At 41.9% G+C, this 26,689-nt stretch overlaps 1 protein-coding gene across 6 annotated transcripts in view; it reads left to right on the plus strand.

Moving 5' to 3' along the window:
• Positions 1-26,689, plus strand: part of STRIP2 (striatin interacting protein 2) — a 48,448-nt gene extending 21,759 nt beyond the window's left edge. For 4 of the 6 annotated variants that reach the window (XM_081531284.1, XM_081531282.1, XM_081531283.1 and 1 more), the window contains 7 exons: positions 260-357; positions 815-941; positions 3,436-3,536; positions 7,357-7,423; positions 20,406-20,510; positions 21,336-21,540; positions 24,191-26,689. In XM_081531284.1, the coding sequence (XP_081387410.1) occupies positions 260-357; positions 815-941; positions 3,436-3,536; positions 7,357-7,423; positions 20,406-20,510; positions 21,336-21,540; positions 24,191-24,441 (954 nt within the window). In that variant the 3' untranslated portion in view covers positions 24,442-26,689. Of the gene's footprint in view, positions 1-259; positions 358-814; positions 942-3,435; positions 3,537-7,356; positions 7,424-20,405; positions 20,586-21,280; positions 21,541-24,190 lie in introns of all 6 variants that reach the window. The other 2 variants (XR_014066039.1, XR_014066038.1) reach the window with 2 other exon arrangements.

The raw sequence follows: 26,689 nt of genomic DNA on the forward strand, positions 1-26,689 counted from the left end.
TAGGCATTGCCCCCACTCTGCTCCTTCTCTCATCCTCTTTGGAAAGAGCAGTCTTGACATAGAACAGTCTGTAAGCTCCTTAGCCTCCCAGGCAGGCCCATCAGGACTGGGCACCAGTTTACCCTTCCGGAGGTAGGGAGCTTTGGTTATTGAGTGAAGAACTTGGAGCAAGGATTTCAAACACTTCTCTTGGAGCTGTTGAGTTGTGGAAGGATAGCCTTGTTGAATGGGGTAGATTTCCTCGTTTTCTGCTTCCCAGATTGCTCTGCTTAAGATTCTACTGGCTGCAGCCCCCACCTCCAAGGCTAAGACAGACTCTATCAATATCCTGGCAGACGTCCTGCCTGAGGAGATGCCGTAAGTGCTTCAGTGGGGGCAGCTGCTAAATACTCTAGTCTGCAGAGTCTCTCTCGTCCCTGCCTCACCTTGTTAACGCTTACAGGGATTGTCTCTAAGGAGATCTCCTCTCTGCCACCAGTAGCGCCTTTCCACTGCAGTGCTCTCTCTCTGCTCTTTTGAGCCCAGAACTGAGGGTCTGGAGGGCCACATCATTGGCAGTGACTGTCTGCATGTGTATATGGGTGGACATTGCTAAGGGACAAGCTTGCCAAAGGCAAGAGAGAAACAAAGGTATCAGAGAAACTTTTCTCCAGACAGACTCACAAGTGGGAACTCTGGAGGTTTCCCTAGCACAGCTCAGGTTTCTCAGATTCTGGCTTACTGGTGTGTAGTGTATCTGTCCCAAATATCTGAGTCCTCGTAGGCCTCTCTCTAAGGCCACCCTCTGCACTGACTCTTCCTTTCCCCATTGTAGCATCACTGTGCTCCAAAGCATGAAGCTGGGCATCGATGTGAACAGGCACAAGGAGATCATTGTAAAGAGCATCTCTGCCCTGCTCCTGCTGCTTCTCAAACACTTCAAACTGAACCACATCTACCAGGTCAGCAGCTCAGAGCACTTCTCCACACCCCTCAGGTGTCCTCCAGGTCCTGCCGCCCAAAGAAAGAACAAAGGGCCTTGGAGTCCAGCAGAGCATCGTTGAGCCTTTTCTTTGTCTTACGGAATCCAGATACGTGTTGCACAAGCTTGGGGCATGAGTTGGGGAATTGTCCTAGAAAGTTGCAGACATCTGTGTCCTTTGAACATTATTGAGGGGTCACAGATAGGAATCCCTAGCTTCTTGGGAATATGCCTAGCCAGCTTTGAAGCAGTGGAAGACAGGACTCAAGCATGCCACCAAAAGGGGAGGGGGGAGTGTCGAGCATACTTTTCTATATGTGAAGCACTCTTCTAACATTTGAGATGGAATTCCATATAAGGCATACTCTGGCTCATAAGGGCTTTGAAGTTTTATAAAGGATACAGATGTAAAGTAGGCATTTATGGAGTGATAAGTGCTGTGTTACAGGTAGGCATTGGCTGCTATGGAAACACCTAATCCAGCCTGAGGTGAAGAAGCTGTGACTCCTAACCTGAGTCCTACAGAAAACTTGTTAGCCAGGGTGCAGGAGCTGTCAGGGAATGATGGCAGGAAGCATTTAAAGCAGAAAAGCTGATTTGTGAAACTCCTGAGGGGAGAGGGCAAAGTACCTTTGAAAACTAATCAAATGTTTCTGGAGTTCTGCATGGGGTAGAGGGAGACGGGGAGGTCTGGTGGTAACGTGAAGCTGGAGAGGATGGTGGGGAGCAGACTCTAATACCTGTGCTAGCACATGGTTAGTGAGTACTTACACTGTGGCCGGCACTCTGTTTGGTTCATCTAGGATCTCATTAAATTCTCTCAACCCTGCGAGGTGAGTCTTACTTTATTCCACTGAGGCTAAAAGAGGTTAAGAACCTGCTTCCCCATAAGAGCAATGTTTGCCATGCCAAGGAGTTTGGACTTGGTGCTGTGGGTGTTGCCAAGACATAGGAGAAGATGGGGGCAGTGAGTGAGTGTTCTCGGTGGTGAGACATGGAGAGGAGGTGGAGCTTCTGATTCTTTCACAGAGGCTCTGCCCCATTCCTCCTGAGAAGTCAGAACTGAGCTTGCTGCTAAAACTGCAGGAGCTCAGTGCAGGGAGGCCCTGCAGAGTCTGTGTCCATGGCAGGTTCAACTGTACAACCTGGATATATATCCACTTCAGTGCATTCAGAGACATATTGTAGTGTGTTAGGGTACCCCGAGGACACACACTTCTACCAATGTTTGCTGAGCAGCAGCAGGGCTGGGAGGAGTAGGGAGGGATGAGTGAGAAATAGTGTTCCTAGTAGAAAGAGATCTGCATATGTGTGCTTCTGTCTGCTTCTCTTGGTGGGCAGTATGTGGATCAACAGCCAGACAGGTGGGTGGCTTGATGGGCCTTGCCAGTACATGTCAGTGTGTCCTGACAAGGCTACAGACGTGTCTCAAACTGAAAGATGTTTCCCATCACTTGACAGTAGGTTTGTATTGGCTCCTGCACCCGAGGCTTTGCAAAATACCCTGGATCAGCTGCCAGGGAGAAGATATTTGAGCATAAGAGAGAACTGGGCAACAAGCTGACTCCTCACTTCTAACCACACACCTGGGGAGAGGGCAGCTGAGTGTGCTGCCATGGCTATTTTTTGGTGATCAGGAATCAGTAAGAGCTAAGAGATTTAAAACACTGCAGTTCTCTGCTTTTTCAATCAGTTTCTACACTTAGTTTAGATTCTGGAGACAAACTGTGTGTGATGCTCTTCAGTGTATCATGGGCAAGAGCTGGGTGACACAGCTGCATGACACTGCCCCAGTAGGTCTTCCTGGAAGCAAACCCCATCCAAATTCAAGAGAGCGAAGTGGAGCACTATGTTCTATTGTTTAATCCATCAAAAAGATCTTGGACTTATTCTTAGTGCATTATCTGTTGACTGAAGGACTCTTGTTGATTCATTATAATACTGATACTCGAAGTATAGGGGCTAGTCCAGTGAGCCAGACCCACCCTGGAGCCCACACTCCAGTGGTTCATTTGGTTACCACACACCGTATCCATCCTGACTGAGTGATGCCAACAGTTGCCGGGCTGCACCTGTTCCTGGCATATCCATCACAGTTGAAACCCTGTGAGCCAGAGCTTTGGTATGGAAGGCAACTCCCTTGGGGAGCCTTCCTTTCCTGTAGAGCTTAGGAACAAATCTCACAGCAATTCTTTCTGTTTATCTGGAGTGGGATTTTCTTTCTGGCTTGTGTACATTTTGTGCTTTTGGTCAGGCGCTTGCAACATACACACCATGCAGACTGTCCCCTTCTATGTAGGATAGGCTGGCTGAAGATGGCTCTCCCCCCTTCCCAGACAGGAAGACTATTAACACAAGTGGACAGTGGGTATTCTTAGGAATGGGTGTCAGATTTTACTTGCCTTTTTATTTTCATACACACCTTCTATTCTCCCCAAAATAAACTTCCTTTCTGCTTTGATCTTTTAATTCAGTTTGAATATGTGTCACAACATTTGGTATTTGCCAACTGCATCCCATTGATCCTGAAGTTCTTCAATCAAAATATCTTGTCCTACATCACTGCCAAAAACGGGTAAGGACTCTGGACAGGTTTATTTCAAAAGGCTGTTTGGGGATTGAGAAACTATTTTGTCTCTGAGCCGCCTTTCCATTCTCCCTGGTCCTTTCTATCTTAGAGCTGTCACTGTCAAATTTCGTTTTCTTGAGGTATTACTCGTGGGGGGTATCATTTGGCCTCTTCACAAAGATATTTGTAACTTAATAGTTTTGAAAACTGTAATGCCATAACTCAAAAGAAGCTGCACTGATAAATTTCAGCCCTGTGGCAGAAAGATCCAAAAATGTTATTTTGTGAAGCAGCTGGCTTGTCTGGCCAGCCCTGATTTTAGTATAAATCATAAATTGAATCAATTTTGTAAAGAGTTATACAGAATTTGTAATTGAAGGTAAACAATAGACCCTTACTTCGATAGATCAATTTGTAGTTTAAAAACTGCAGTATTTTCACCTCCATTATTTCATTTAATCTCCTCATCAGTGCTAAGACATATCACAAGTTTTATTCCCATTTCATCAATTAGGAAACAAATTCAGAAAGGTGAATTGACGTACTTAAGGATAGCACACCAGAGAGACCCTTTAAGTAAGCAGAAGAGGCAGGGTTAAATCACAGTTGCTGTGGCTTGCTCCAGCCAAGTGGGGACTTGAGGGGTTAACAGAGTAAGTCCTTGTTCCTCAGTTTGCTGCTTACACAAAAACCGGAAGCACGTTAATCAGTAGAGTTGACCAGAAGTGCTTTACCAGAGGCAAGGTTCCTAAAATAGAAGAAGGCTGACGTGACACTTGAGGTGGCTGGAGAGGGGCTAGGAGATGTTGGCCCCACAGTCTGTCAGCACTGCCAGAAACTCCACCCTGGAGAGACAGCCTACTTCTGTGTAGCACACAGAACCCAAAGTCACAGGACCTGGATTCCTGACCTGGATCTGCCACTTGCTAGCTGTGTCATCTCAAGTGTAAGACACTGTGTTTCTCTGAGCCACAGTATCTTCATCTTTAAAGTGAGAATAATACCTACTCTGACTCTATTGTAGATTTTTACAAGCATTAGTTAGGATAAACATACGTGAGAGTACTTTACTTTTCCTGTTTGGAGGAAGCACTAGAGAATGGGTTTATCCTCACTACAAAGAGACTTCTGCCCCTTAAAAATGGCACTTAAGATGTGCTAGTTGCTCACCAGGGAACACTGAAAGTGTCGGTGAGGCTGGGGAAGGGCCACAGCTTCATGAAGGCACCTGTGTGTGCCAGCTCACACAGAACGGGGATTTGATAGGAGGAAATGGGTGGTTTATCATCTTGAAGAACCTCAGGCAAAGGTGCAGCTCTGGGCCTCAAGGTCAGTCTGTAGCACACGGAACCCAGGAGGCCGTGTGCCTCCAATCCGTGGCCACTTGGCCTCTGCACCTCCACTCCAACTTTTCCTCTCTCACTGACAGATAGTTTTGTCTGCTTCTTAAGCCAGAATTTGCCTGCAATGCAGGAGACACAGGTTCAATCCCTGGGTCGGGACGATGCCCTGGAGAAGGGAATGGCCACCCACTCCAGTATTCTTGCTGGAAAATCCCATGGACAGAGGAGCCTGACAAGCCACCTACAGTCCATGGGGTCACAGAAAGTCGGACACAACTGAGCGACTAAGTGAAATATGTCTAAGCCACTTAGTGAAAATATGCCCACCTGAGCTAAACATGCTCCTTTAACGCTTCAGAGACTGAACTGGCTCTTGATCCCTGTTCCACATGCCCAGGGTTAGAGGTCCACCCTTGGATCAATAACTGTGGCTGAGGAGTGGGGTTTAGGAACTTGGTGTCCCTGCACTGTGGGCCTAGAAGCAGGGGGCAGACAATCCAATAGGTGTCCTTTGGGTTCCATTTGGAGCTGGAAGAGTGGCAGTGCCAAACTGCACTGTTTGCTGAGGTCAGCCTGGGTACAGGGTTCCTCTTGTGTGTTACTTATGAGCTTTACTGTTGCATAATCTTAAGAACTTGAGCACCTTCAGCTTGCTACTGCAGTTTCCTCATAGCTCTTACAATCTAGATATACTAGAAACTTGGAACTTTATGCCCCCTTAGGAGAGAATTTAGGCTTCGGTAGAATTTAATACAATGAGATTGAAACAAATCCATCTTGGATTCCCCACTCTCATTTCCCGGTTGCCAGTACCTGCTTTGCCATGGGGCTTTGTCAGTAGAAGGTGGGTAGATAAGTAGATGAGCCAGCCAGGAATCTTTATCCTAACGGAGCAGTGTGAAACTGGCAACCCTGGGAGAACCCAGTAGGTACATCCACGGCCCTCTCCTCTACCACCCTGGTTCCCTTAGGTTATCTTTGGGGGTTTCTTGGACAAAGGTCAACATTTCTAGTCAAATAAATTGTTGCCTTTTGCTTGGATAGAAGTTTTGATTTTGAAATATAGAAGAGGTCCAAGGAGCCCCATATTCCTCTTTATATCCTATGCTTTGCCAACATCGTTTGTCCATGTCCAGTTATTCTAACTGGAGTGAATTGGTGTTTAAAACCTCATGGGAGTAAAGTAATTAGCCTTTAATTAAAATAAATAAATTAAAAAAAAAAGAACCTCATGGGAGAAAAAAAAGGGAATTCCCTGGTGGTTCAGTAGTTAGGACTCCGCACTTCCACTGCAGGGGGCACAGGTTTGATCCCTGGGTCAGGGAACTAAGATCCCACATGCCCCTCAGCCTGGCCAAAAAGGTTTTTTTTTTTTTTTTTAAAGACAAACCTCATGGAATGTCAGAAGCAGAAAGAGCATTAGAGATTAGATTAGCTAGTCTAAATGGTGCATTGTACCCATGAAAGAGGGAGGAGGAAAGAAAGAGCTGTCATTTGGAGTGGCCAGGTCCCCATCATCATGCAGTGGTTCCTTCCCCTGCTGACTCATGCCTGCCTCCCTGGGCTCACGGCAGAGCCTCCAGCTCCCTTGTGGTCCCCCAGTGTTTCTTTTGGGAGTGGATGCGGTTACCATCCTTGAGCTACTAGATGGGCCCAGCTGCAGGAAGCTGCCTCTGTCTCAGGCTTCTTCTTGAAGTGGCTTCTGTGGTTTTTCCCCAGAGCTCCTGGCTTTCAGAAACATCTGGTAAGACACAGGAGAAGTCTTCATTCTCACAGGTTGTTATTAACTTACTGACCAGAGACATATTAATACATCTTTTTGTTACCTTAATGTTACTGACTGGAGACGTTTCACTTCACTTTCATAACAAATCGCCAGCCACAGGCATTAATATCTGCAAAAATCCTTCAGTCAATAATGTGTAAAGTGGGATGAGTTTGGGCAACATCTCTGGACGCACAATTATATACACACAAATACACACTTAAACACAGAAACACAAATGCATACGAGCTTATGTATTTCTTTAAAGAACAGAGGAGAAAGGTGGCTATACCGAGGCGCTCTCTCTGCTTTCTCTTGCCTCTGAAAGAACTCTGTCAGTCCTTCTCATGGCTATGAGGAGAGGAGACTGGATCTGGAGGTAGGAATGGGGGCGGGAGGAGAAGGGGACGACAGAGGATGAGATGGTTGGATGGCATCACCGACTCGATGGACATGGGTTTGGGTAGACTCCGGGAGTTGGTGATGGACAGAGAGGCCTGGCGTGCTGCAATTCATGTGGTCACAAAGAGTCGGACACGACTGAGCGACTGAACTGAACTAACTGGCACCAGAACCCTCAGTTTCAGCTGAAGTCCCTAAGCAATTCTGGAAATAAATGGGGCTAACTGAAGAGAAATAACCTCCTGCCCTTTCAGATGTAGCCATTTGCTGCCTTTGCCATTTACCTAAAGCCTGTCCTTATCTCTGCATCTTGCAGCATCTCGGTCCTGGATTACCCATGCTGTACCATCCAGGATTTGCCGGAGCTTACTACAGAGAGCCTGGTAAGTGAGTGGGGATTTGGTAGCCTTTGAAAATGACAGGTGGCAGAGCTCGGCATTTACTCTTCCTTTTCTTCTCTAGCCCCCTCAGGCCCTGGTTTGGGAGTCTCAGATCAATAAAAGCATATTGGCAAGAGCACAGAGATAGTAGGGGCTTAGATCTGCTGACCCAGTCGAGAAAGATTTGGAAAAGCTGAGCATAGCATTTTGTAGAGAAAAGGGTCAGTGAAAAACTCTAAGGAGGAGAGGGAACTTAGAAAGATAATGGGGCTGAAACTGAGTGTGAACAGCTGTGCTGAATGGCAGGTGCATCTCTGCTGCTGTAGCCTAATGGTCTTCTTTCTTCTGTGTCACAGGCTTGTCTCATTTTCATAAGGTTATATAAACCCTGGGGTGTGTACTTCAGAAAATACTTGCCTGGGTCTGTCTGAGGCAAAATTCAATATGGCTACAGAGGATGACCCAGAAAGTTCCTCATGCCAGAAGCAGTTTGAGGCAAATCAGACAAGTCCCTCAGTCCTTCTGAATCCCATGAAACTGACTGATAGGCAGCACGTTGAAATCAAGTGTCTACCTCATCATGTATTATTGCTGCAGCTCCTTCGGTGTACCTCAGCCCATCCCTGTACCCTGTTGCACTGGAATTGTTTATCTGTTTCTCCATTTGACTGAAAACTCCTTGAAGAAAGAGATAGTATCATCTTTCTTTTATATCCCCAGAGTCTAACACAATGTTCAGTACATGAAAGGAGCTTAATAAATGATCAGATGATGGCACCTGTGTGTGCCCCAACCCCTTGTCCCCAACTTTTAATACCTGCACAATGTCACATCAGAAAACTTCATTGTGCAAAAAGTACAGTGGTACCTTGTATGGCACAGGTTTTACAGAACTGTAAGGTTTGTGACTGGAGGGGACCTGAGAAGCATTTGGCCCAACCCCATATTTCAAAGATGAGAAACCTGAGGGATGAAGTGACTTGTCAGGTCCACTCCTCATAGCTGACAGACCTTGAATGAGAGAAAGATCCATGTCCCAAGACACCAAGTCTAGCACCTTTTTAAGCACCAGAGCAGAGATTCCCTGTCTTGTTTAGATATGGCCTCAGCAGACAAGGAAGCTGGGAGCTTCTTACCTCTGCAGAGAGAGGTACAGTTCAGTTCAGTCGCTCAGTCGTGTCCGACTCTTTGCGACCCCATGAATTGCAGCACGCCAGGCCTCTCTGTCCATCACCAATTCCCAGAGTCTACCCAAACCCGTGTCCATCGAGTCGGTGATGCCATCCAACCATCGCATCCTCTTTCATCCCCTTCTCCTCCTGCCCCCAATCCTACCCAGCATTAGGGTCTTTTCCAATGAGTCAACTCTTCGCATGAGGTGGCCAAAGTATTGGAGTTTCAGCTTCAACATCAGTCCTTCCAGTGAACACCCAGGACTGATCTCCTTTAGGATGGATTGATTGGATCTCCTTGCAGTCCAAGGGACTCTCAAGAGTCTTCTCCAACACCACAGTTCAAAAGCATCAATTCTGCAGTGCTCAGCTTTCTTCACCGTCCCAACTCTCACATCCATACATGACCACTGGAAAAACCATAGCCTTGACTAGATGGACTTTTGTTGGCAAAGTAATGTCTCTGCTTTTAAATATGCTATCTAGGTTGGCCATAACCTTCCTTCCAAGGAGTAAGCGTCTTTTAATTTCATGGCTGCAATCACCATCAGCAGTGATTTTGGAGCCCCAAAAAATAAAGTCTGACACTGTTTCCACTGTTTCCCCATCTATTTCCCATGAAGTGATGGGACCAGATGCCATGATCTTAGTTTTCTGAACGTTGAGCAGAGAGAGGTAATGAGTTGTCTAATCCTGTTTTATGATGTTATTCAATCTTTAAAACAACTGTATGAGGTTGGCATTGGTGCTTTATAGGTAGAAAAGTTAAAACTAGTTGAAAGTAGCTGAGCCAGGGTGAAGACATGCAGCCCCACCATTCAGACTGGAATGAGGAATACCCTTTCTAACAGAAACAGTGGTGCAGATAGCATTAAAGTTCTACTGTGAATCAGTTCAGTTACTCAGTCATGTCCAACTCGTTGCGACCCCATGAATCGCAGCACGCCAGGCCTTCCTGTCCATCACCAACTCCCGGAGTTTACCCAAACTCATGTCCATCGAGTTGGTGATGCCGTCCAGCCATGTCATCCTCTGTCGTCCCCTTCTCCTCCTGCCCCCAACCCTTCCCAGCATCAGGGTATTTTCCAATGAGTCAACTCTTCGCATGAGGTGGCCAAAGGATTGGAGTTTCAGCTTCAACATCACTTTTTCCGATGAACACCCAGGGCTGATCTCCTTTAAGATGAACTGATTGGATCTCCTTGCATTCCAAGGGACTCTCAAGAGTCTTCTCCAACACCACAGTTAGAGTATTTCAAAACACAGTCATCTTTCTCAGTCCCATAAGTAGGGATTGATGGTAACTATACTTTTATATATCTTCTGATTGACCTTTTGGGATATGAACATAAAATTATTGAAATAATTATTATGCCTCTGAGAAGACTATTGTTATCTAAGAAGAGGTGAAAGCATGTACCTTTTCATAATGAAAAACAGATTCATGCTAGGTGTTCTTATCCTTTCTGTGAAGCTACAGTGGCACCTGGTGGTTTCATTTGGTAACCACAGATTTTTTTATTTTTTAGAAGTACTTCCCTGAGCCCAGTCATGGACTTAACTAGCTAGTTTACTGCACATAGATCCTCAATACATTGGTTTGTTTATCTAAACTAATGGCTTCTGTCCTCAGAGAGGACTAGTGTTTATATGAGTAAGATTTATCTCTTTTTTCAGGCTCAGTGAATTAATTTAAGCACAGCATACTGGCATTTTAAGTACATAGGATTTTCTTTTAAATAACATTTCAAGTCCCCCACCCCGACCATGACTTTAAAATCGATATATACTATTGAAGAAAATTGAGGAAATACAGAAAAACACAGGAAAGAAAATAAAAATACCCTTATTAAACTACTTGCATATGTGTGTGCTTGTGTGCATACTCATTTGCTCAGTCGTGTCCGACTCTTTGCGACCGTATGGACCGTAGCCAGCCAGGCTCCTCTGTCCATGGGATTCCCCAGGCAAGAATACTGGAGTGGATTGCCATGCCCTCCTCCAGGGAATTTTCCTGACCCAAGGATCGAACCCGTGTCTCTTACATCTCCTGCATTGGCAGGTGGGTTCTTTACCACTAGCACTGCCTGGGAAGCCCAAACTACTTGTATATAACCAATGTTAATATTTGGTTGCAATTAACCATATATATATATTTTTTTCACTTATACATACACACATATTATTTAAGAAAATAAGGACTTTACATGTTTCCATTCACATAGCTGCACATAATATTCCACTACTTAATTTTTAAAAAAAATGATTGTTTCATAGTATTATTGGGCATTCATTACAGTGTTCTTCTTATAACTCCAAAATGAACATCCTTGCACATGAATCTTTGACCTTATCTCTGATTATTTCCTTAAGATAGATTCCTAGAAGTGGAATTACTTGGCTAAGGTAGTCTTGATTCATATTTTTTCAGTTTTCTGAGTTTGAACTAAGTTCAACCTCATTTGGAACTCTAACTACATGTATAACGGACATGAAATAAAGGCAAAGTTAATGGCACATTAATTTCTAAATTCTCATTTTGTCAAAATATCTAGCTCTGCAATAGGCCATCTTTACCCATGCACTGAACAATTTCCTCACCCCCTGGCACAGGAAGGCTTACAGTTTCTAAATTTCCAAAAGTCTATGTTCAAATTCAACCCAGTAAACTAGGAAAAAATTAAAATTAAATCCCAAATATAAGAGAAGAATGATGAATGTATGATTGTATGAAAGTTAGGTGTGATCTTTGGAAGGAGATTGCTAGCAAAGGCAGGGGATATGGCCTCAACAAGTATTGTAGGATGTTCAGCGTCTGGGTGGTTGTTTTGAGCAATAGTATGAAAAATAGGTACGTAACATGAAGCTTTAGGAGTGAAATATATTAGATCTTTTATATTTATTAATATCCTTTTAACTTTATGTGTACTTTATAACATATCATGTTATTACAATACATTTATAATTTCTAAATAGACATACATTGTATTTTGAAGTCAATGAGTATCAGAGCTAGAAGTTTCTTAGTATTTTGCCCAGTCTTACCCTCTGCTCATAAAGAAATAGGTGGAGTGGTGAAGTGTTATCCAAAGCAGAGGGTCAGAATTTACATGACCTGGCCATTTGCAAAGAAATATCTGGCATTTCCTTTTAGAACAAGCAAGTGAAATTATTAAGTTCTTTTGAAAAAAATTATTTATTTTAGGCTGCACTGAGTCTTTGTTGCTGCGCTTGAGCTTTGTTTAGTTTGGGTGAGCTGGAACTACTCTCTAGTTGTGGTGTGCAGGCTTCTCATTGCAGTGGCTTCTCTGGTTGCAGACCACAGGCTCTCGACCTTTGGCTCAGTAGTTGCAGCTCCCAAGCTCTAGAGTACAGGCTCAGTAGTTATGGTACATGGGCTTAATTGTCCCCTGGCCTTTGGGATCTTCCCAGGCTGGGGATTAAACCTGTGTCCCCTGCATTGGCAGGCAATTTCTTAACCACTGGACCACCAAGGAAGGCCTAAGTTAATTCTTAAAAGGTAGTTCATTGCAAAATTTCTCAAATTTGGGTTTGATTTATATTCAGAAATACCTATAAAAATATGTTCATATCACTTAAATCTATATGCTTGATCCTTTCATCATTTTCTCTTTCTTTCTGTATTAGTTTCTAATCCAGATATTTACAGATATTCCAGAAGATTTTTGTGTTATTGTTTTCATTTTTGTTTTATTTATGTTCAGGTATTAAGGTCTCTAGCATTCCTTTTAGGCATTATTTAGCCAGTGATTTATGACCTCCTTAAAAAAGTCTTTGTTTTTACATTCACTATCACTATTTAAAACCAACAATGCAATTAGCATTATTGTTTCTCTATTCTAGATAAAATGTGAACATATCATAAGATATACATCCATTTTCCATGAGATATTTATACAAAAGAAGGACCATGGATAAATGGTGGGTTGTTTTTTTGTTTGTTTGTTTTGTTTTTGCATTTTTTTCAATTTTCCTGGTTGTCATCCTTTCTGTAATGAGTGCTAGGTGATTTTTTTTTAAACTCGCATCCCCAGATCCCTCCTCAAAGCACAAATAGTTTGCTAAAGCTTCCTAGATGACTTTGAAATTTTCTTTTCTTTTCCTCCATACCTCTTCACATCACTTTTAAGAATAACTCTTATACCTAGATCTAGGTCCTTAATCTAGCAGGAACTTAATTGTCAGAAATTCATATGATAAGGAAGTTATTCTAAAACAATGTGGGAAAAGAAAATGTCAACTAATAATAGGATTTCGTTTTCAGTTATGTGAACCATAATAAAGAAATTAAAAGAATCACTTACCAAGAGATGACTATTATTGTGAATTTCAATCACTAAGTATTATAACTTCACAAACGTTTTTGCAAATAGGTTCAAATAACTGCAGGACTGACATGGCATGAAAAACCCGAGTTTGTAACATAGAAAAGGCAGACAGACTGGGCTTTGCCACTACGGCTTTAAGTGTTCTTGAGTGAGTTTCCTGTAGGCTGTAGGAGTTTCATCTATAAAAGAAAGGGAGGTTACAATTAGATGAGCATCAGCTTTGCTTAGGCTATAAAATTCTAGATTCATTATAAAACAGATAAGTTACTATTAATAATTTCAATTTCTTGCCTGAGGGAAGGCAAAGACCTAGAGAACTGCCCCTTTATAAAGGATTTAAACTTCCCAAAGGTGCAGTTCTCTCTTTCTCTGAGCTTGCCCATGCGCCTTTCCACATGTACTTTTCCTTTCAGTAAACTTTTTACTCTTTAAAAAAAATAAATAATTTCAGTTTCTCAGTGAAGAGCTGGTTTTCAATTTGAAAGTAGTGTCATCACTTCTGGACTTTAAGAAGGATCTTCCCTGGTGGTCCAATGGCTAAGACTCCCAATGCAGGGGGCCTGGGTTTGATCCCTGGTCAGGGAACTAGATCACACATACTGCAACTAAAGATCCTGAGTGCTGCAACTAGACCTGGCAGAGCCAAATACATAAACATTTTAAAAAGAAAAGAAAAAAAAAGTGAAGGTTTGAGTTGTATTATATTTAACACTTCGCAGCATTTCTTTAAAGGCTGGCAGGACACCTCAATGTTTTGTTGTTGTTGGTTTTGCTTGTTTGAAGTAAGAATTACAGTAGGGCATAAGAAAGAGCTTCTCTACCATTAGGTCTGAAAGAAGCTGAGAAAGTAAGAGGTCAAACCATATTTTGTTTTAGTAATTGTGTCTGGAATTCCTTAAGTGTGATCAGAAGATGAATAATAACTGAAGACAGAGTGTTAGAATTCAGTGAGCACTGGAAATCTAGGTTTAAGCCCTGGTTGGGGCGCTTACCATGTGACCTTAGCCAAACCGCCTTCCTCTTTCTGGGCCTCAGGTTTTGCTTCTATGGATAACAGAATTGGACTAGAACAGTCAAGTCTCTTTCAGTGCTCAGATTCTTACCAATCTGATCTCCTCAGTACGAAAGGAAGAAACACTCTGTTCTTCTTTCCTCATGAGTTAATTATCCACTTAATTGGCATAAGCCTGGGTTTTTGTTTGGCTTGGCTCACTCAGCAGAGCTATGGATGGATCTTTGAGAACAGAACCCGTGTGCCTTAGAAATGCTCTGAAAGGGTAGGATGTGATTGCTGAACTGAATCTTCAGACCAGAGGTGTATGCAAACAAATATTTATTTGTGAGAGTGGAACGTGGGCAAATACTTTCTTTTTTAATTTTAGCTAGCTGGAAGTGAGTTAAGTTCTTGCTTTGAATACTGTTAAGTACCAGGAACGGGAGAATATAGCCAGCCAAGTGCTGCTATTCACAAAATATATCCCCCCACAGAAGTTTGCATCTTACTTAATATGCTGAGTTCTTACAAAAAGAAAGAAAGAAAGTGACCTGCCTTAAATGAACATTAAAAGGAAAAAAAAGTCTTCAAGACCAGCAAATCTAGAGAGATTTCCCTGGTGGTCCAGTGGTTAAGACTCTGCCCTTACACTGCAGGGGGTGTGGGTTCGATCCTTGGTCAGGAAAATAAGACCCCACATGCCACGCAGTGCAGCCAGAAGATAAACAGAATAACAGGGCTTAAAAAAAAAAAAAGAAAAGACAGACTGGCAAGGCCAAATAGGTACTCACAGACCTAAAGGCTTTCTAGAGAAAAAGATAATTTGTTGGGTTGGAAGAAGGGAGAAGGCTTGGGCAAGGCTCTGACAAAGCAGACAAGCCTGGGCGAGCCACTGACCAGTATGTGTGCTTTCGATGCCCGCTCCATCAAGTGGGACTAGTTACAGACATCAGGGAAGCATCATTAGAAGGAAAGGAGAGCAAGGCCCTGGGCAGGTGAGACTGCCTTCAGGGGGAGCTAGGGCAGCTCTTAGGACTCTTGAGACTCAGCTCTCAGGAAAAGGCAGCCACAATCAACATTCTGTCACTCAGAACTTTTTAACTTTTAAGCCAACTGGAGAAGGTAAGCCACAGAATTACTGAATGGTCAGAGCTAAAGAGAGAAGGCAATGGCAACCCACTCCAGTACTCTTGCCTGGAAAATCCCATGGATAGAGGAGCCTAGTAGGCTGCAGTCCATGGGGTCGCTGAGAGTCGGACACGACTGAGCAACTTCACTTTTACTTTTCACTTTCATGCATTGGAGAAGGAAATGGCAACCCACTCCAGTGTTCTTGCCTGGAGAATCCCAGTGACGGGGAAGCCTAGTGGGCTGCCGTCTATGGGGTCGCACAGAGTCGGACACGACTGAAGTGACTTGGCAGTAGCAGCAGCAGCAGAGCTAAAATGATCTTAAAGGTTATCTTAGTTCAACCTCTTACAGGAAACAGGGAAATTACTTGCCTGAGATGATACAGCCAGGGTCAAAGCCATGACCCAGGAGTCCTGGTGCCTATTCCAGGGCTGCTTCTACAAGACCAGGCTGCTATTTCTGTACTCCATAAGGAATGCAAGGCTTTTATGCATATTAGAAGTCAGGATAAAGGAAGCTCACAGTGGAAATATACTTACTTCTCCCATATGTTTTTTGTTTCACTGCTTCTTATTTTAAAAAATAAACATATAAAAGTCTGTCTCCTCTGTTAGCCACACAAGATGTAACATCTGTAAAACCTGATCTGTCTTTTGGGTGAGCCAGATTAGCTAATGCACCTGAGTGGAAACTCCCACGGAAGTTTCTTTTAGAACAAAACAGATGGTTTTCATGGGTCCAGTTCTAAACACAATATTGAACATTTACTAGAGGAAAGAGATTGTTATTATTATTATTATTTTGACTTCCACATGTGTCTTGCATGATCTTGGTTCCCTGACCCAAGATCGAACCTGGGCCCCTGTATTAAACATGCCAAGTCCTAACCATTGGACCACCAGGGAACATCCTGGGAGAACATTATTTCTAAACAATATTTCTGAAAAGTTTCCCTGCAACTTCTTGATCCTCAGTATTATTTATTTTTAGGAGAACCTAATATCCTTACAAGTGTTGGCTGTTCATCCCACAGTTGATGTATGTCTACCTTGCTTGCTTCAGATTCATTTGTGTGTGTTGGGGGGTAATCCTCCACTCACCAGAAAGCAGTTGACTTCTGCTCATTCCTCACTTCTACATTCTCCTCTCACACTGAAGACATGAGGAACTTCCAAGGTGTTAGTTTGACCACCATGTGTGTTAACTGATTCATGTAGCTTCTGACACCAATATATATTTACGAGCCCCAGAATCCATAAAGACTCTTATTTTTGTCCCTGAAAGATGTTTTTGTGAGTAATTACCTGTTTCTGATCTGACATCCATCTGGTTGGGTGCTCACAAGCTATCAAGAAACATTCAAGAGAAACACCTGGTTCAAATTAACCATCTGCCATTTTTCCAACCATGCTAAGAATTAAGTAATTTACTGCAGTATGGTTTGATAAAGGAGGGTGGAGGTTGATTTTTTTTTTTAATTAACTGTAATTAATATCAGATCCAACCAATACTGTTTGAAATCTGCCAGAATAATTCTTGGCAATTACCAACATAGCTTACATAAATGCAAAGTATATGGGGGTAAAATTCTATCATCTCTTTTCTGATCCTAAAGCAGAAAGCTACACGAGAAATCTTGCTCAAATGATAGTCCTACGTTCATATGTCATCTTTCTAACCAGTACTTGCTCTTGGTACAGAGTCTTCCAGGATTGGCAGCTGTGTGTTTTCAGAGGAAGAATACTGCATACCTTGACGAGAAGGGAGGATGTGAGGAGTGGGACAGAAAGGAGGTAGCATTTCATATGGAAGGCTTCGACTTCCAGACTCTGTGGGAAGGAAAGCCTTGTAGGTGTTGAGATAATGATTGTTGTTGTTCAATCACTAAGTCCTGTTCAACTCTTTGCAACCCCATGGATGCCAGGCTTCCCTGTCCTTCACTGTCTCCCAGAGTTTGCTCAAATTCATGTCCATTGAGTCAGTTATACTATCCAACCATCTCATCCTCTGCCACCCTCTTCTCCTTTTGCCTTCAGTCTTTCCCAGCATCAGAGTCTTTTCCAGTGAGTTGATTCTTCCTATCAGGTGGCCAAAGTAAGTATTGGAGCTTCCAACTTCAACTTCAACATCAGTCTTTCCAATGAATATTCAGGGTTGATTTCCTTTAGGATTGACTGGTTTGATCTCTTTGGTGTCCAATGGACTCTCAAAAGTCTTCTCTAGCACCACAATTCAATAGCATCAGTTTTTTGGCACTCAGCCTTCTTTATGGTCCAGTTCTCACATCTGTACATGACTATGGGAAAAACCTTAGCTTTAACTATATGGATCTTTGTTGGCAAAGTTATGTCTCTGCTTTTTTAATACGCTAAGTTTGTCATAGCTTTTCTTCCAAGGAGCAAGCATCTTTCAATTTCATGGCCTCAGTCACTGTCAGCAGTGATTTTGGAGCCCAAGAAAATGAAGTCTATCACTGTTTCCACTTTTTCCCCTTCTATTTGTCAAGAAATGATGGGACTGGATGCCATGATCTTAGTTTTTGAATGTTGAGTTTCAAGCCAGCTTTTCATCCTCCTCTTTCACCCTCATCAAGAGGCTCTTTAGTTCCTCTTCACTTTCTGCCATTAGAGTGGTATCATCTGCATATCTGATGATACCAGCCTGTGATTCATCCCAGCAATCTTGATTCCAGCCTATGATTCATCCAGCCCAGCATTTCACATGATGTACTGTTCATATAAATTAAATAAACGGGATGACAATATACAGCCTTGTCATACTCTTTTCCCAGTTTTCAACTAGTCACTTGTCCCATGTAAGGTTCTAACTGTTCCTTCTTGATGTTCATACAGGTTTCTCAGGAAACAGGTAAGGTGGTATGGTATTCCCATCTTTTTAAGAACTTTCTATAATTTGTTGTGACCCACACAGTCAAAGGATTTAGCATAGTCAATGAAGCAGAAGTAGGTGTTTTTCTGGAATTCCCTTGCTTTTTCTGTGATCCAGTGGATGTTGGCGATTTGAACTCTGGTATCTCTGCCTTTTCTAAACCCAGCTTGTACATCTAGACGTTCTGGTTCACATACTGCTGAAGCCTAGCTTGAAGGATTTTGAGCATTACCTTACTAGCATGCAGAATGAAAGCAATTGTACGATAGTTTGAATATTTTTTGGCATTGCCCTTCTTTAGGATTGGAATGAAAACTGACCTTTTCCAGTCTTGTGACCATTGATGAGTTTTCCAAATTTTCTAACATATTGAGTGCAGACAGCATCATCTTTAGGATTTGAAATAGCTCAGGTGGAATTCTATCACCTCCACTTAACTTTGTTCGTACTAATGCTTCCTAAGGCCCATTTGACTTTACACTCCAGGATGTCTGGCTCTTGGTGAATGACCACACCATCGTGGTTATCCAGGTAATTAAGACCTTTTTTGTGTAGTTCTTCTGTGTATTTTGACCACCTCTTCTTAATTTCTTTTGCTTCTGTTAGGTCCTTACCATTTATGTCCTTTTATTGTGCTCATCCTTGCATGAAATGTTCCCTTGATAGCTCAAGTTTTCTTGAAGAGCTCTCTAATCTTTCCCATTCTGTTGTTTTCCTCTATGTCTTTGCATTATTCATTTAAGAAGGTCTTCTTATCTCTCCTTGCTAATCTCTGGAACTCTGCATTCAGATAGATATAACTTTCCCTTTCTCCCTCGCTTTTCACTTCTCTTCTTTCTTCAGCTATTTGTAAAACCTCCTCAGACGACCACTTTGCCTCTTGAATTTCTTTTTCTTTGGGATAGTTTTGGTCACTGCCTCCTGTACAATATTATGAACTTCTCTCCATAGTTCTTCAGGCACTTTTTCTACCAGATCCAATCCCTAAATCTATTCATCACCTCTACTGTATAATCACAAGGGATTTGATTTAGGTCATACCTGAATGGCCCATTGGTTTTTCCCTACTTTCTTCAATTTAAGCCTGAATTTTGCAGTAAGGAGCTGATGATATGAGCCACAGTCAGCTCAAGGTCTTGTTTTTGCTTACTGTATAGAGCTTTTCCATCTTCAGCTGTGAAGAATATAATCTATCTGATTTCTGTATTGACCATCTAGTGATGTCCATGTGTAGAGTCATCTCTTGTGTTGTTGAAAGAGGGTGTGTGCTATGGCCAGTGTGTTCTCTTAACAAAACTGTGTTAGCCTTTGCCCTGCTTCATTTTGTACTCCAAGGCCAAAAACTTGCCTATTACTCCAGATACCGCTTGACTTCCTACTTTTGCATTCCAATCCCCTATGATGGAAAGGACATCTTTTTTCTTTGGTATTAGTTCTAGAAGGTCTTGTAGGTCCTCACAGAACCATTCAACTTCAGCTTCTTCAGCATTAGTGGTTGTGGCATAGACTTGGATTACTGTGATGTTGAATGGTTTACCTTGGAAATGAACCAAGATCATTCTGTCGTTTTTGAGATTGCACCAAAGTACTGCATTTTGGACTCTTTTGTTGACTATGAGGGCTACTCTATTTCTTTTAAGGGATTCTTGCCCACAGTAGTAAATGTAATGGTCATCCAAATTAAATTCGTCCATTCTTGTCCATTTTAGTTCACTGCTTGCTAAAATGTCAATGTTTACTCTCACTGTCTCCTACTTGACCACATCCAATTTACCTTGATTCATGGACCTAACATTCCAGGTTCCTATGCAATATTGTTCTTTACAGCATAAAATTTTACTTTCGCCACCAGACACATCCACAACTAAGGGTCATTTCCACTTTGGCCCAGATACTTCATTCTTTCTGGCGCTATTAGTAAATTGCCCTCCGCTCTTCTCCTTAGCATGTTGGACACCTTCTAACCTGGGGGGGCTCATCTTCCCAGGTCTCATATCTTTTTGCCTTTTCATACTATTCGTGGGGTTCTCACCGCAAGAATACTGGAGTGGCTTGCCATTCCCTTCTCCATCGGACCACATTTTGTCAGAACTCTCCACTGTGACCCGTTCGCCTTGGGTGGCTCTGCGTGGGCATGGCTCATAGCTTCATTGAATTACGCAAGCCCCTTCGCCACAAGGCTATGATCCGTGAAGCGTTGAGATAATGCTCTCTCAGTGTTAGTTGCTTAGGTGTGTTTGACTTTGCAACCCCATAGACTGTAGCCCACCAGGCTCCTCTGTCCATGAATTCTCCAGGCAAGAATACTGGAGTGGGTTGCCATTCCCTTCTCCAGGGGATCTTTCTGACCCAGGGAGCGGACCTGGGTCTCCTGCATTGCAGGCAGGTTCTTTACCATCTGAGCCACCAGGGAAGCCCCATGAGATAATGATGGGCATGCCTTATTACAGGAAGCTGGAGACAACAACCAGTTCTGCTGGAGGAACCTCTTTTCCTGCATCAATCTCCTGAGGCTGCTCAATAAACTGACCAAATGGAAGCATTCCAGAACCATGGTGAGTAGGACTTCAAATCATGGTGTCCACTAACTGGATTTTTTAAATTTTTAATAAATATGGGCTTCCTGCTTTGTGAGCTCTATAGACAGACACTGAATGTTCCATAAGACTTGGCACCTCCGAATTCTAGGCACTTATTTTACAATTATTTCCCAATCCATTTTTTTTCGAGGAACTGAATATGGACCCTCCCTCAGGGCAGCTCTGGTAAGGAAGTTAGCATTGTTTTTTGGATTATAGTCACGCATTATAGTCATGATACAAGTCTAAGATTACTCACTGCAGCATTATTTGTAATCATCAAAGATTGGAAGCAACATAAATGTTCCTTAATACCAACTGGTTAAATAATTTATGGTACATCGTTACAGTAGAATGTAAATACAACCATTAAAAAGAATGAGACAGTTCTATACTCCTTTGGAATAATTTTCAAGTTATATTGTTAAGTAAAAATCAAGGTATGGAACAGTGTGAAAGGGTGTGTATTTGCTATCATTTTTGTTAATAAAAGTAATGCACACATACATACAATTACCTATAGAAGATACACTGGTAACTGTAGAAACGGCATATGTGGCTGACAAAATTTTTTGACCCTTTGAATATTAGATATTTTGAATTGTGAAATGTAAATGGAGTGCTTCCTTTCTTTTCTTAAAGACTAAGTCTAAATGGAGCCTGGACTGTAGATTTCCCAAAGCTCCCCACAGTAGTCTGAGGTTAGCCAGGTTTGGCTTAATTTATCTGTGAGTTGGGAATTCCAGAAAACTTTAGATCCTTATATATCTTTCTTCACCCTTACCCCTTTTAAATGAACAGATGCTGGTAGTATTTAAATCTGCTCCAATCTTAAAGCGGGCCCTCAAGGTCAAACAGGCCATGCTGCAACTTTATGTGCTGAAGCTGCTGAAAATACAGACCAAGTACCTGGGGCGCCAGTGGAGGAAAAGCAACATGAAAACCATGTCAGCCATTTATCAGAAAGTACGCCACCGCATGAATGATGACTGGGCTTATGGGAATGGTGAGTATTCTCAGAGCTTTTGGCTTCTGGGAGTGGCCCAGGTTTAAACAAAGCAAGTTAGACATCCCTACTCTTTTGGTATGAACTGTTAACATATTTTAGATGAGAAAATATGTGACTATAGTCAGGTGCTGCTATAACAAACAGTTAGGCACTGCCATGTACCCTAGTCCAAGTAAACTATGGTAATTCATTATTATAAAACAAGTCACTTGAGGGATAATTACCCCTTTTCAAAATGTTCCTTTAAGTACAGGTTTCTCTGAGAGGTTTTTAAGATTAAAAAACTGTTTGCGACCCCATGGACTGTAGCCCACCGGGCTCCTCTATCCATGGAATTCTCCAGGCAAGAATACTGGAGTGAGTTGCCATTTCCTTCTCCCGGGGATCTTCCTGACCCAGGGATTGAACGTGGGGCTCCTACATTGCATGTCTGAGCCACCGGGGAAGCCATAAAATTAAAATAACCTTTAATTATTGCAGAGCAGTTAGAAAATACAAGGAAGCAAACACTTTATTATCATATTTATGCCACATTTGTACCACCCAAAGATTGAAACAGAAATCTTATCATATATTCTTACAGATTTTTTCTCCTACATATATGTATAGGTTTTATTTAAATGAAAGCAAATTGTATATGCTATTTTATAATCTTCTCTTTTTAGTTAACATTATCTCTACCTTTTCATATCAGTATATGTTCATTTTATCTAATAATCAAGTCCATGTTCAGAATTTCCCAGTTGCCCCAAAATATTCTTTAAAGCCTTTTTTTCCCAAGTCATAATCTAGCCCAGGATCACAAATTTCATCTGATATGTCCTTTTATTTGTTTTGAATCTAGCAGGTTTTTTTTTTCTTAACACTGACAAAATTGAAGAACTAGGCCAGCTCTCCTACAGAATATCCACCTTCTGAACTTGTCTGCTTGCTTCTTTGTGGTTTTATTTATCCTATTTCTCTATGTCTGGCATTATCTGTAGACTAAAAGGTAGATCTAAAGGTTTGATTAATTCAACTTTAATCTTTTTGGCTATAGTACAGTCTAGGTAATGTATTATAGTGAACTGCATATTGTATCACATATTGTATCACATATCACATATTGTATCAGGAGACATTATATTTCTGACTGACCTACCAAGATATTATAGGCTTACCAGAGTTGGAAGAATTTATTTTGAAGAGCTGTAGTGGGATTTGGCCATCATTTGCATAATTGTGTTTAAGAGTTATTGGTTTGGTGACTAATGATTTGTCTTTGCTGGGATTTGTCACCTGCCTGAATATAAAGGATGGGGCTTCCCTGGTGGCTTAGATGGTAAAGCATCTGCCTGCAATGTGGGAGACCCAGGTTTGATCCCTGAGTCAGGAAGATCCCCTGGAGAAGGAAATGGCAACCCACTCCAGTACTCTTGCCTGGAAAATTCCATGGATGGAGGAGCCTGGTAGGCTACAGTCCATGGGGTCACAAAGAGTGTCGGACACGACTGAGTAACTTCACTTTCTTTTGAATATAGAGGATGCTGCAGTAGATAGAGTGCAGAGAACTAAGGGAACCATATGATTGGCAGATAATAAGCCAGTATGCAACCTCTCTAAGACCTAAAGCACAATTAACTGTTTAAGTTCTTGTGAGGTGAAAGAAAGTGAAAGTGAAGTCGCTCAGTCGTGTCTGACTCTTTGCAACCCCATGGACTGTAGCCTTCCAGGTTCCGCTGTCCATGGGATTTCCCAGGCAAACAGACTGGAGTAGGTTGCCATTTCCTTCTCCAAGGGATCTTCCCAACCCAGGGACTGAACCCAGGTCTCCTGCATTGCAGGCAGACTCTTGACCCTCTGAGCTATCAGGGAAGCCTAATGCCTGAGTTCTTCTAGGTTTTTAAAACATGGGCATGTTTTATCTTGCAAATGGCAATCTGTCATCATGAGCCCAAACCCAAGCTGCACCTGTTGAGTGCAAGACATTAAAAAATCTGGGAAATACATACCTCTGGCCCTGAAATAAGTGTCTAAATGGGGTAAATAGAAGCAAAGCAGATTGTTTTCTGTTTTAACTTTCTTGGAAGACTTCACCTCATAATATTAACATAAGCTGCATATGGATTTATCATGCGCAGGGTGGGAGGTGGGGGTGGATTCAGGGAGTCAGGAAAGTCTTTAGTAGTCAGTCCATGCTGATTCTCCTTGTGCCCCTTCCCGCCTCTTACCATTCCTTGAAAACTGTAATTTCTTTCAAATGGGTAACTTCCATTCCCAAGGAAAGTTCAATAGAGGGAACTGAGTTGCTATTTTGGGAAAATATAATATGTATAATTAGTAACAGAGTGAAATAATGAAAAGGAAATACAATAAAAAGAGGTTCATCTCCCTCAGGGCCCTCATTTCCTTCTCAGTGGTTATCACTGTTAGCCAGTTTCTAGATACTTCCAAAGATAGCCTCTACATGTATAAGCATATGTACATGGGCATGTATTTTTTAAACTTGACTGGCATCATGTTATGTACTTTCTTTGTACATTGCTCTTTGCAAAAAAGGGAATTCTGAGCTGTTCCATTGTTGGTGTCCCATAGACCATGCTCTGTGCTAAGATGAGAAGTGTCCTGAGTTGTATACATCTTTTTCTTTCTAATCTTCCCAACATAGACATCGATGCCAGGCCATGGGACTTCCAAGCGGAAGAATGCACCTTGAGGGCCAACATTGAAGCTTTTAACAGCCGCCGGTATGACAGACCCCAGGACTCTGAGTTTTCACCTGTGGATAACTGCTTGCAGAGTGTGCTGGGGCAGAGGTTGGATCTGCCTGAGGATTTCCACTATTCCTATGAGCTCTGGCTGGAGAGAGAGGTGTTTTCACAGCCCATCTGTTGGGAGGAGCTGCTCCAGAATAACTAACTGAGCTCTTGTCAACAAGCATCTGATAGGTGAGGGTTGGCTCCAATAAATGGTGCTCTGCCAACCCTGCCCACTCAGCCTTTGTTTCCAGCCCTGGGAGTGCTTGTTCAGGGTAGAGCTGGCCTAGCCTTAGGACACCCAGCATGGTTCAGGACTGTTATGGGGACAGTTAGGCCTGGAGATAGTACAAGGCTGGAATCCTGGGTGATAAAAAAAAATTGATTTCCTTGCCCTGGGGTCATTTGGGTGCCCAGCTGCCCTTGAAATCTCCTGCTGGATCAGTCCTGGCCAGGCTCTTTTGTGGGACCGCACCCTCCTTTAGTCTTGCCTAGAACCAGGCTAGCCTCTGCTGGCCCCAAGAGTGGGAATAAGTTTATTATGGCATTTGACTTATAGCATTCATCATAGGTAATAGGAACTGCAGGTCATAAAATAGAGAGGACATTTTCTTCTTGCTCACCCTGGATTACAAGAGGGTTTGCAAACCTAACATTGAAATTAAGTGGGTATTAGTTAACGTTTTGACACCTCTTTCTAAAATTCGCTCTAAGATGATTTTTAGAGCACCTGCATCTTCTCTGTGAAGGATGATGGTTTACTGTTACATAAATACTGCATGTTAGAGAAAAGTATATCATGTAAAGTGTTTTTTCTTTATTCCTTAAGAGATCTATGTTCAGTGTGAAATTTCCTTATGTACTCTATGTACGGCATGCCACAAACCAACATGAAACAGTCAGGCCTCCTCCAAGGATGTTTCATGTTTTTCTGAAACCACTTCAGTCTTAAAATCACTGAGTACATTGCAGAAAATTATCCTGTTCACCCAGTTCATTTTTAAATGACAAGTTAACTATAGGAGGTTTTATTTATTGAGATGACACATCCATTAGTGCTCATGATCAATTTACAGGAGGTTTTATTTATTGAGATGACATGTCCATTAGTGCTCATGGTCGATTTATTTTTTAATGAAATAGAACACCAAGAGCATCCCAGCTCACCATTTTTCTTTTTCTCCTATGTTGATTAGTGATTTTGTCCCCCCTTTTTACTGCTAGAAGTTTCAAAGTGTCCTGTGGATATTTAGCAATTCTGTTTCTACCTAAAAGTATTATACATTTCTTTGAAAATGTAAGGGTTCATGTACCAACCTCTTTAAACTTCTCTCTCTTACAGCAGAATCACATGCTTCCCAACTGAAACAGTTTTTAGGAAAGTTTCTGATTCAGTTAGGATCCTCTTATTTCTCTTCTGTCCTCAAAGTTATGGTATCTGTAGTTTCAAGCTTTTTTACTTTAAATGTCCCCTCCCTGCAACAAAGACACTACTGAATCTTTTTTGTGATAGCACCAGGCCACTTTTATGGTGCCAGGAGGTCTAGTCAAAATCAGCTTATTTACTCCACCCTTTGTCAACCACAGTCTCTTTCGGAAATCATGTTAGAGTTGCTAATAATTTCCAAAGAAACTGAACCAAAACTCTGATCATAGTTTGGATTTTACCTCCTTGTGCTGTAGAGCAGCAGGATTTCTGTCTGTTTGTTTGTTTGTTTTTCTGGTGAGATCATGAAGAATGTTAAGTATGTAATGGATGAAACTTAAAATAGTCTGTAAATTTTGCCTGAGTAGCACAGCAGTCCTTATTGCAATTAAAATTTACTGAGTATATCATTATTGAACTCTATTTTATGATTTTAATGTGATTTAAGTGAAAAGACAACTTTTAAGGAAAGAGCAATTATCTATTTATTTTGAATACACAGTATATAGTATTTAATTTAATCAAGAACAGGTTACTCTTAAAAACATGCACATGAATGCTTTCTAAGGCACAGATGTATACTAAACTTTAACATTTCATACTCTCTTTAAATAAATAATCTCTAAGGGAAGATTAATTCTCAGTGCAGATGGCAAAACTGAGGCACCAAGGATTTGTGATTAGTTTCAAATCACATCATTTTTCTACTGACTTGCTAGGACTAGCATTCAGGTACTGAAAGCCAGTCCCATACATTACAGTAATTGATTTGAATCTCCCAATTTGAGAATACATGTCTGTGGTTAGGAATAAATTCAGAGTAACCAATCAATGACAATTACTGTTACAACATGGAAGAACATTATTTCAGTGACTTATAAAGTAGAAGATTTTTATTTGTGAATGTTTCAGTAAAGTTTGTGTTGATTGTACATAACACTATATATCTACTGAAGCACTTTAATAAAAAGAGAATTGAACTGGA

This window comes from Giraffa tippelskirchi, chromosome 10, assembly GCF_054371585.1.
Source record: "Giraffa tippelskirchi isolate mGirTip1 chromosome 10, T2T-mGirTip1v1.2.pri, whole genome shotgun sequence".
NCBI classification, from domain to species: domain Eukaryota; kingdom Metazoa; phylum Chordata; class Mammalia; order Artiodactyla; family Giraffidae; genus Giraffa; species Giraffa tippelskirchi.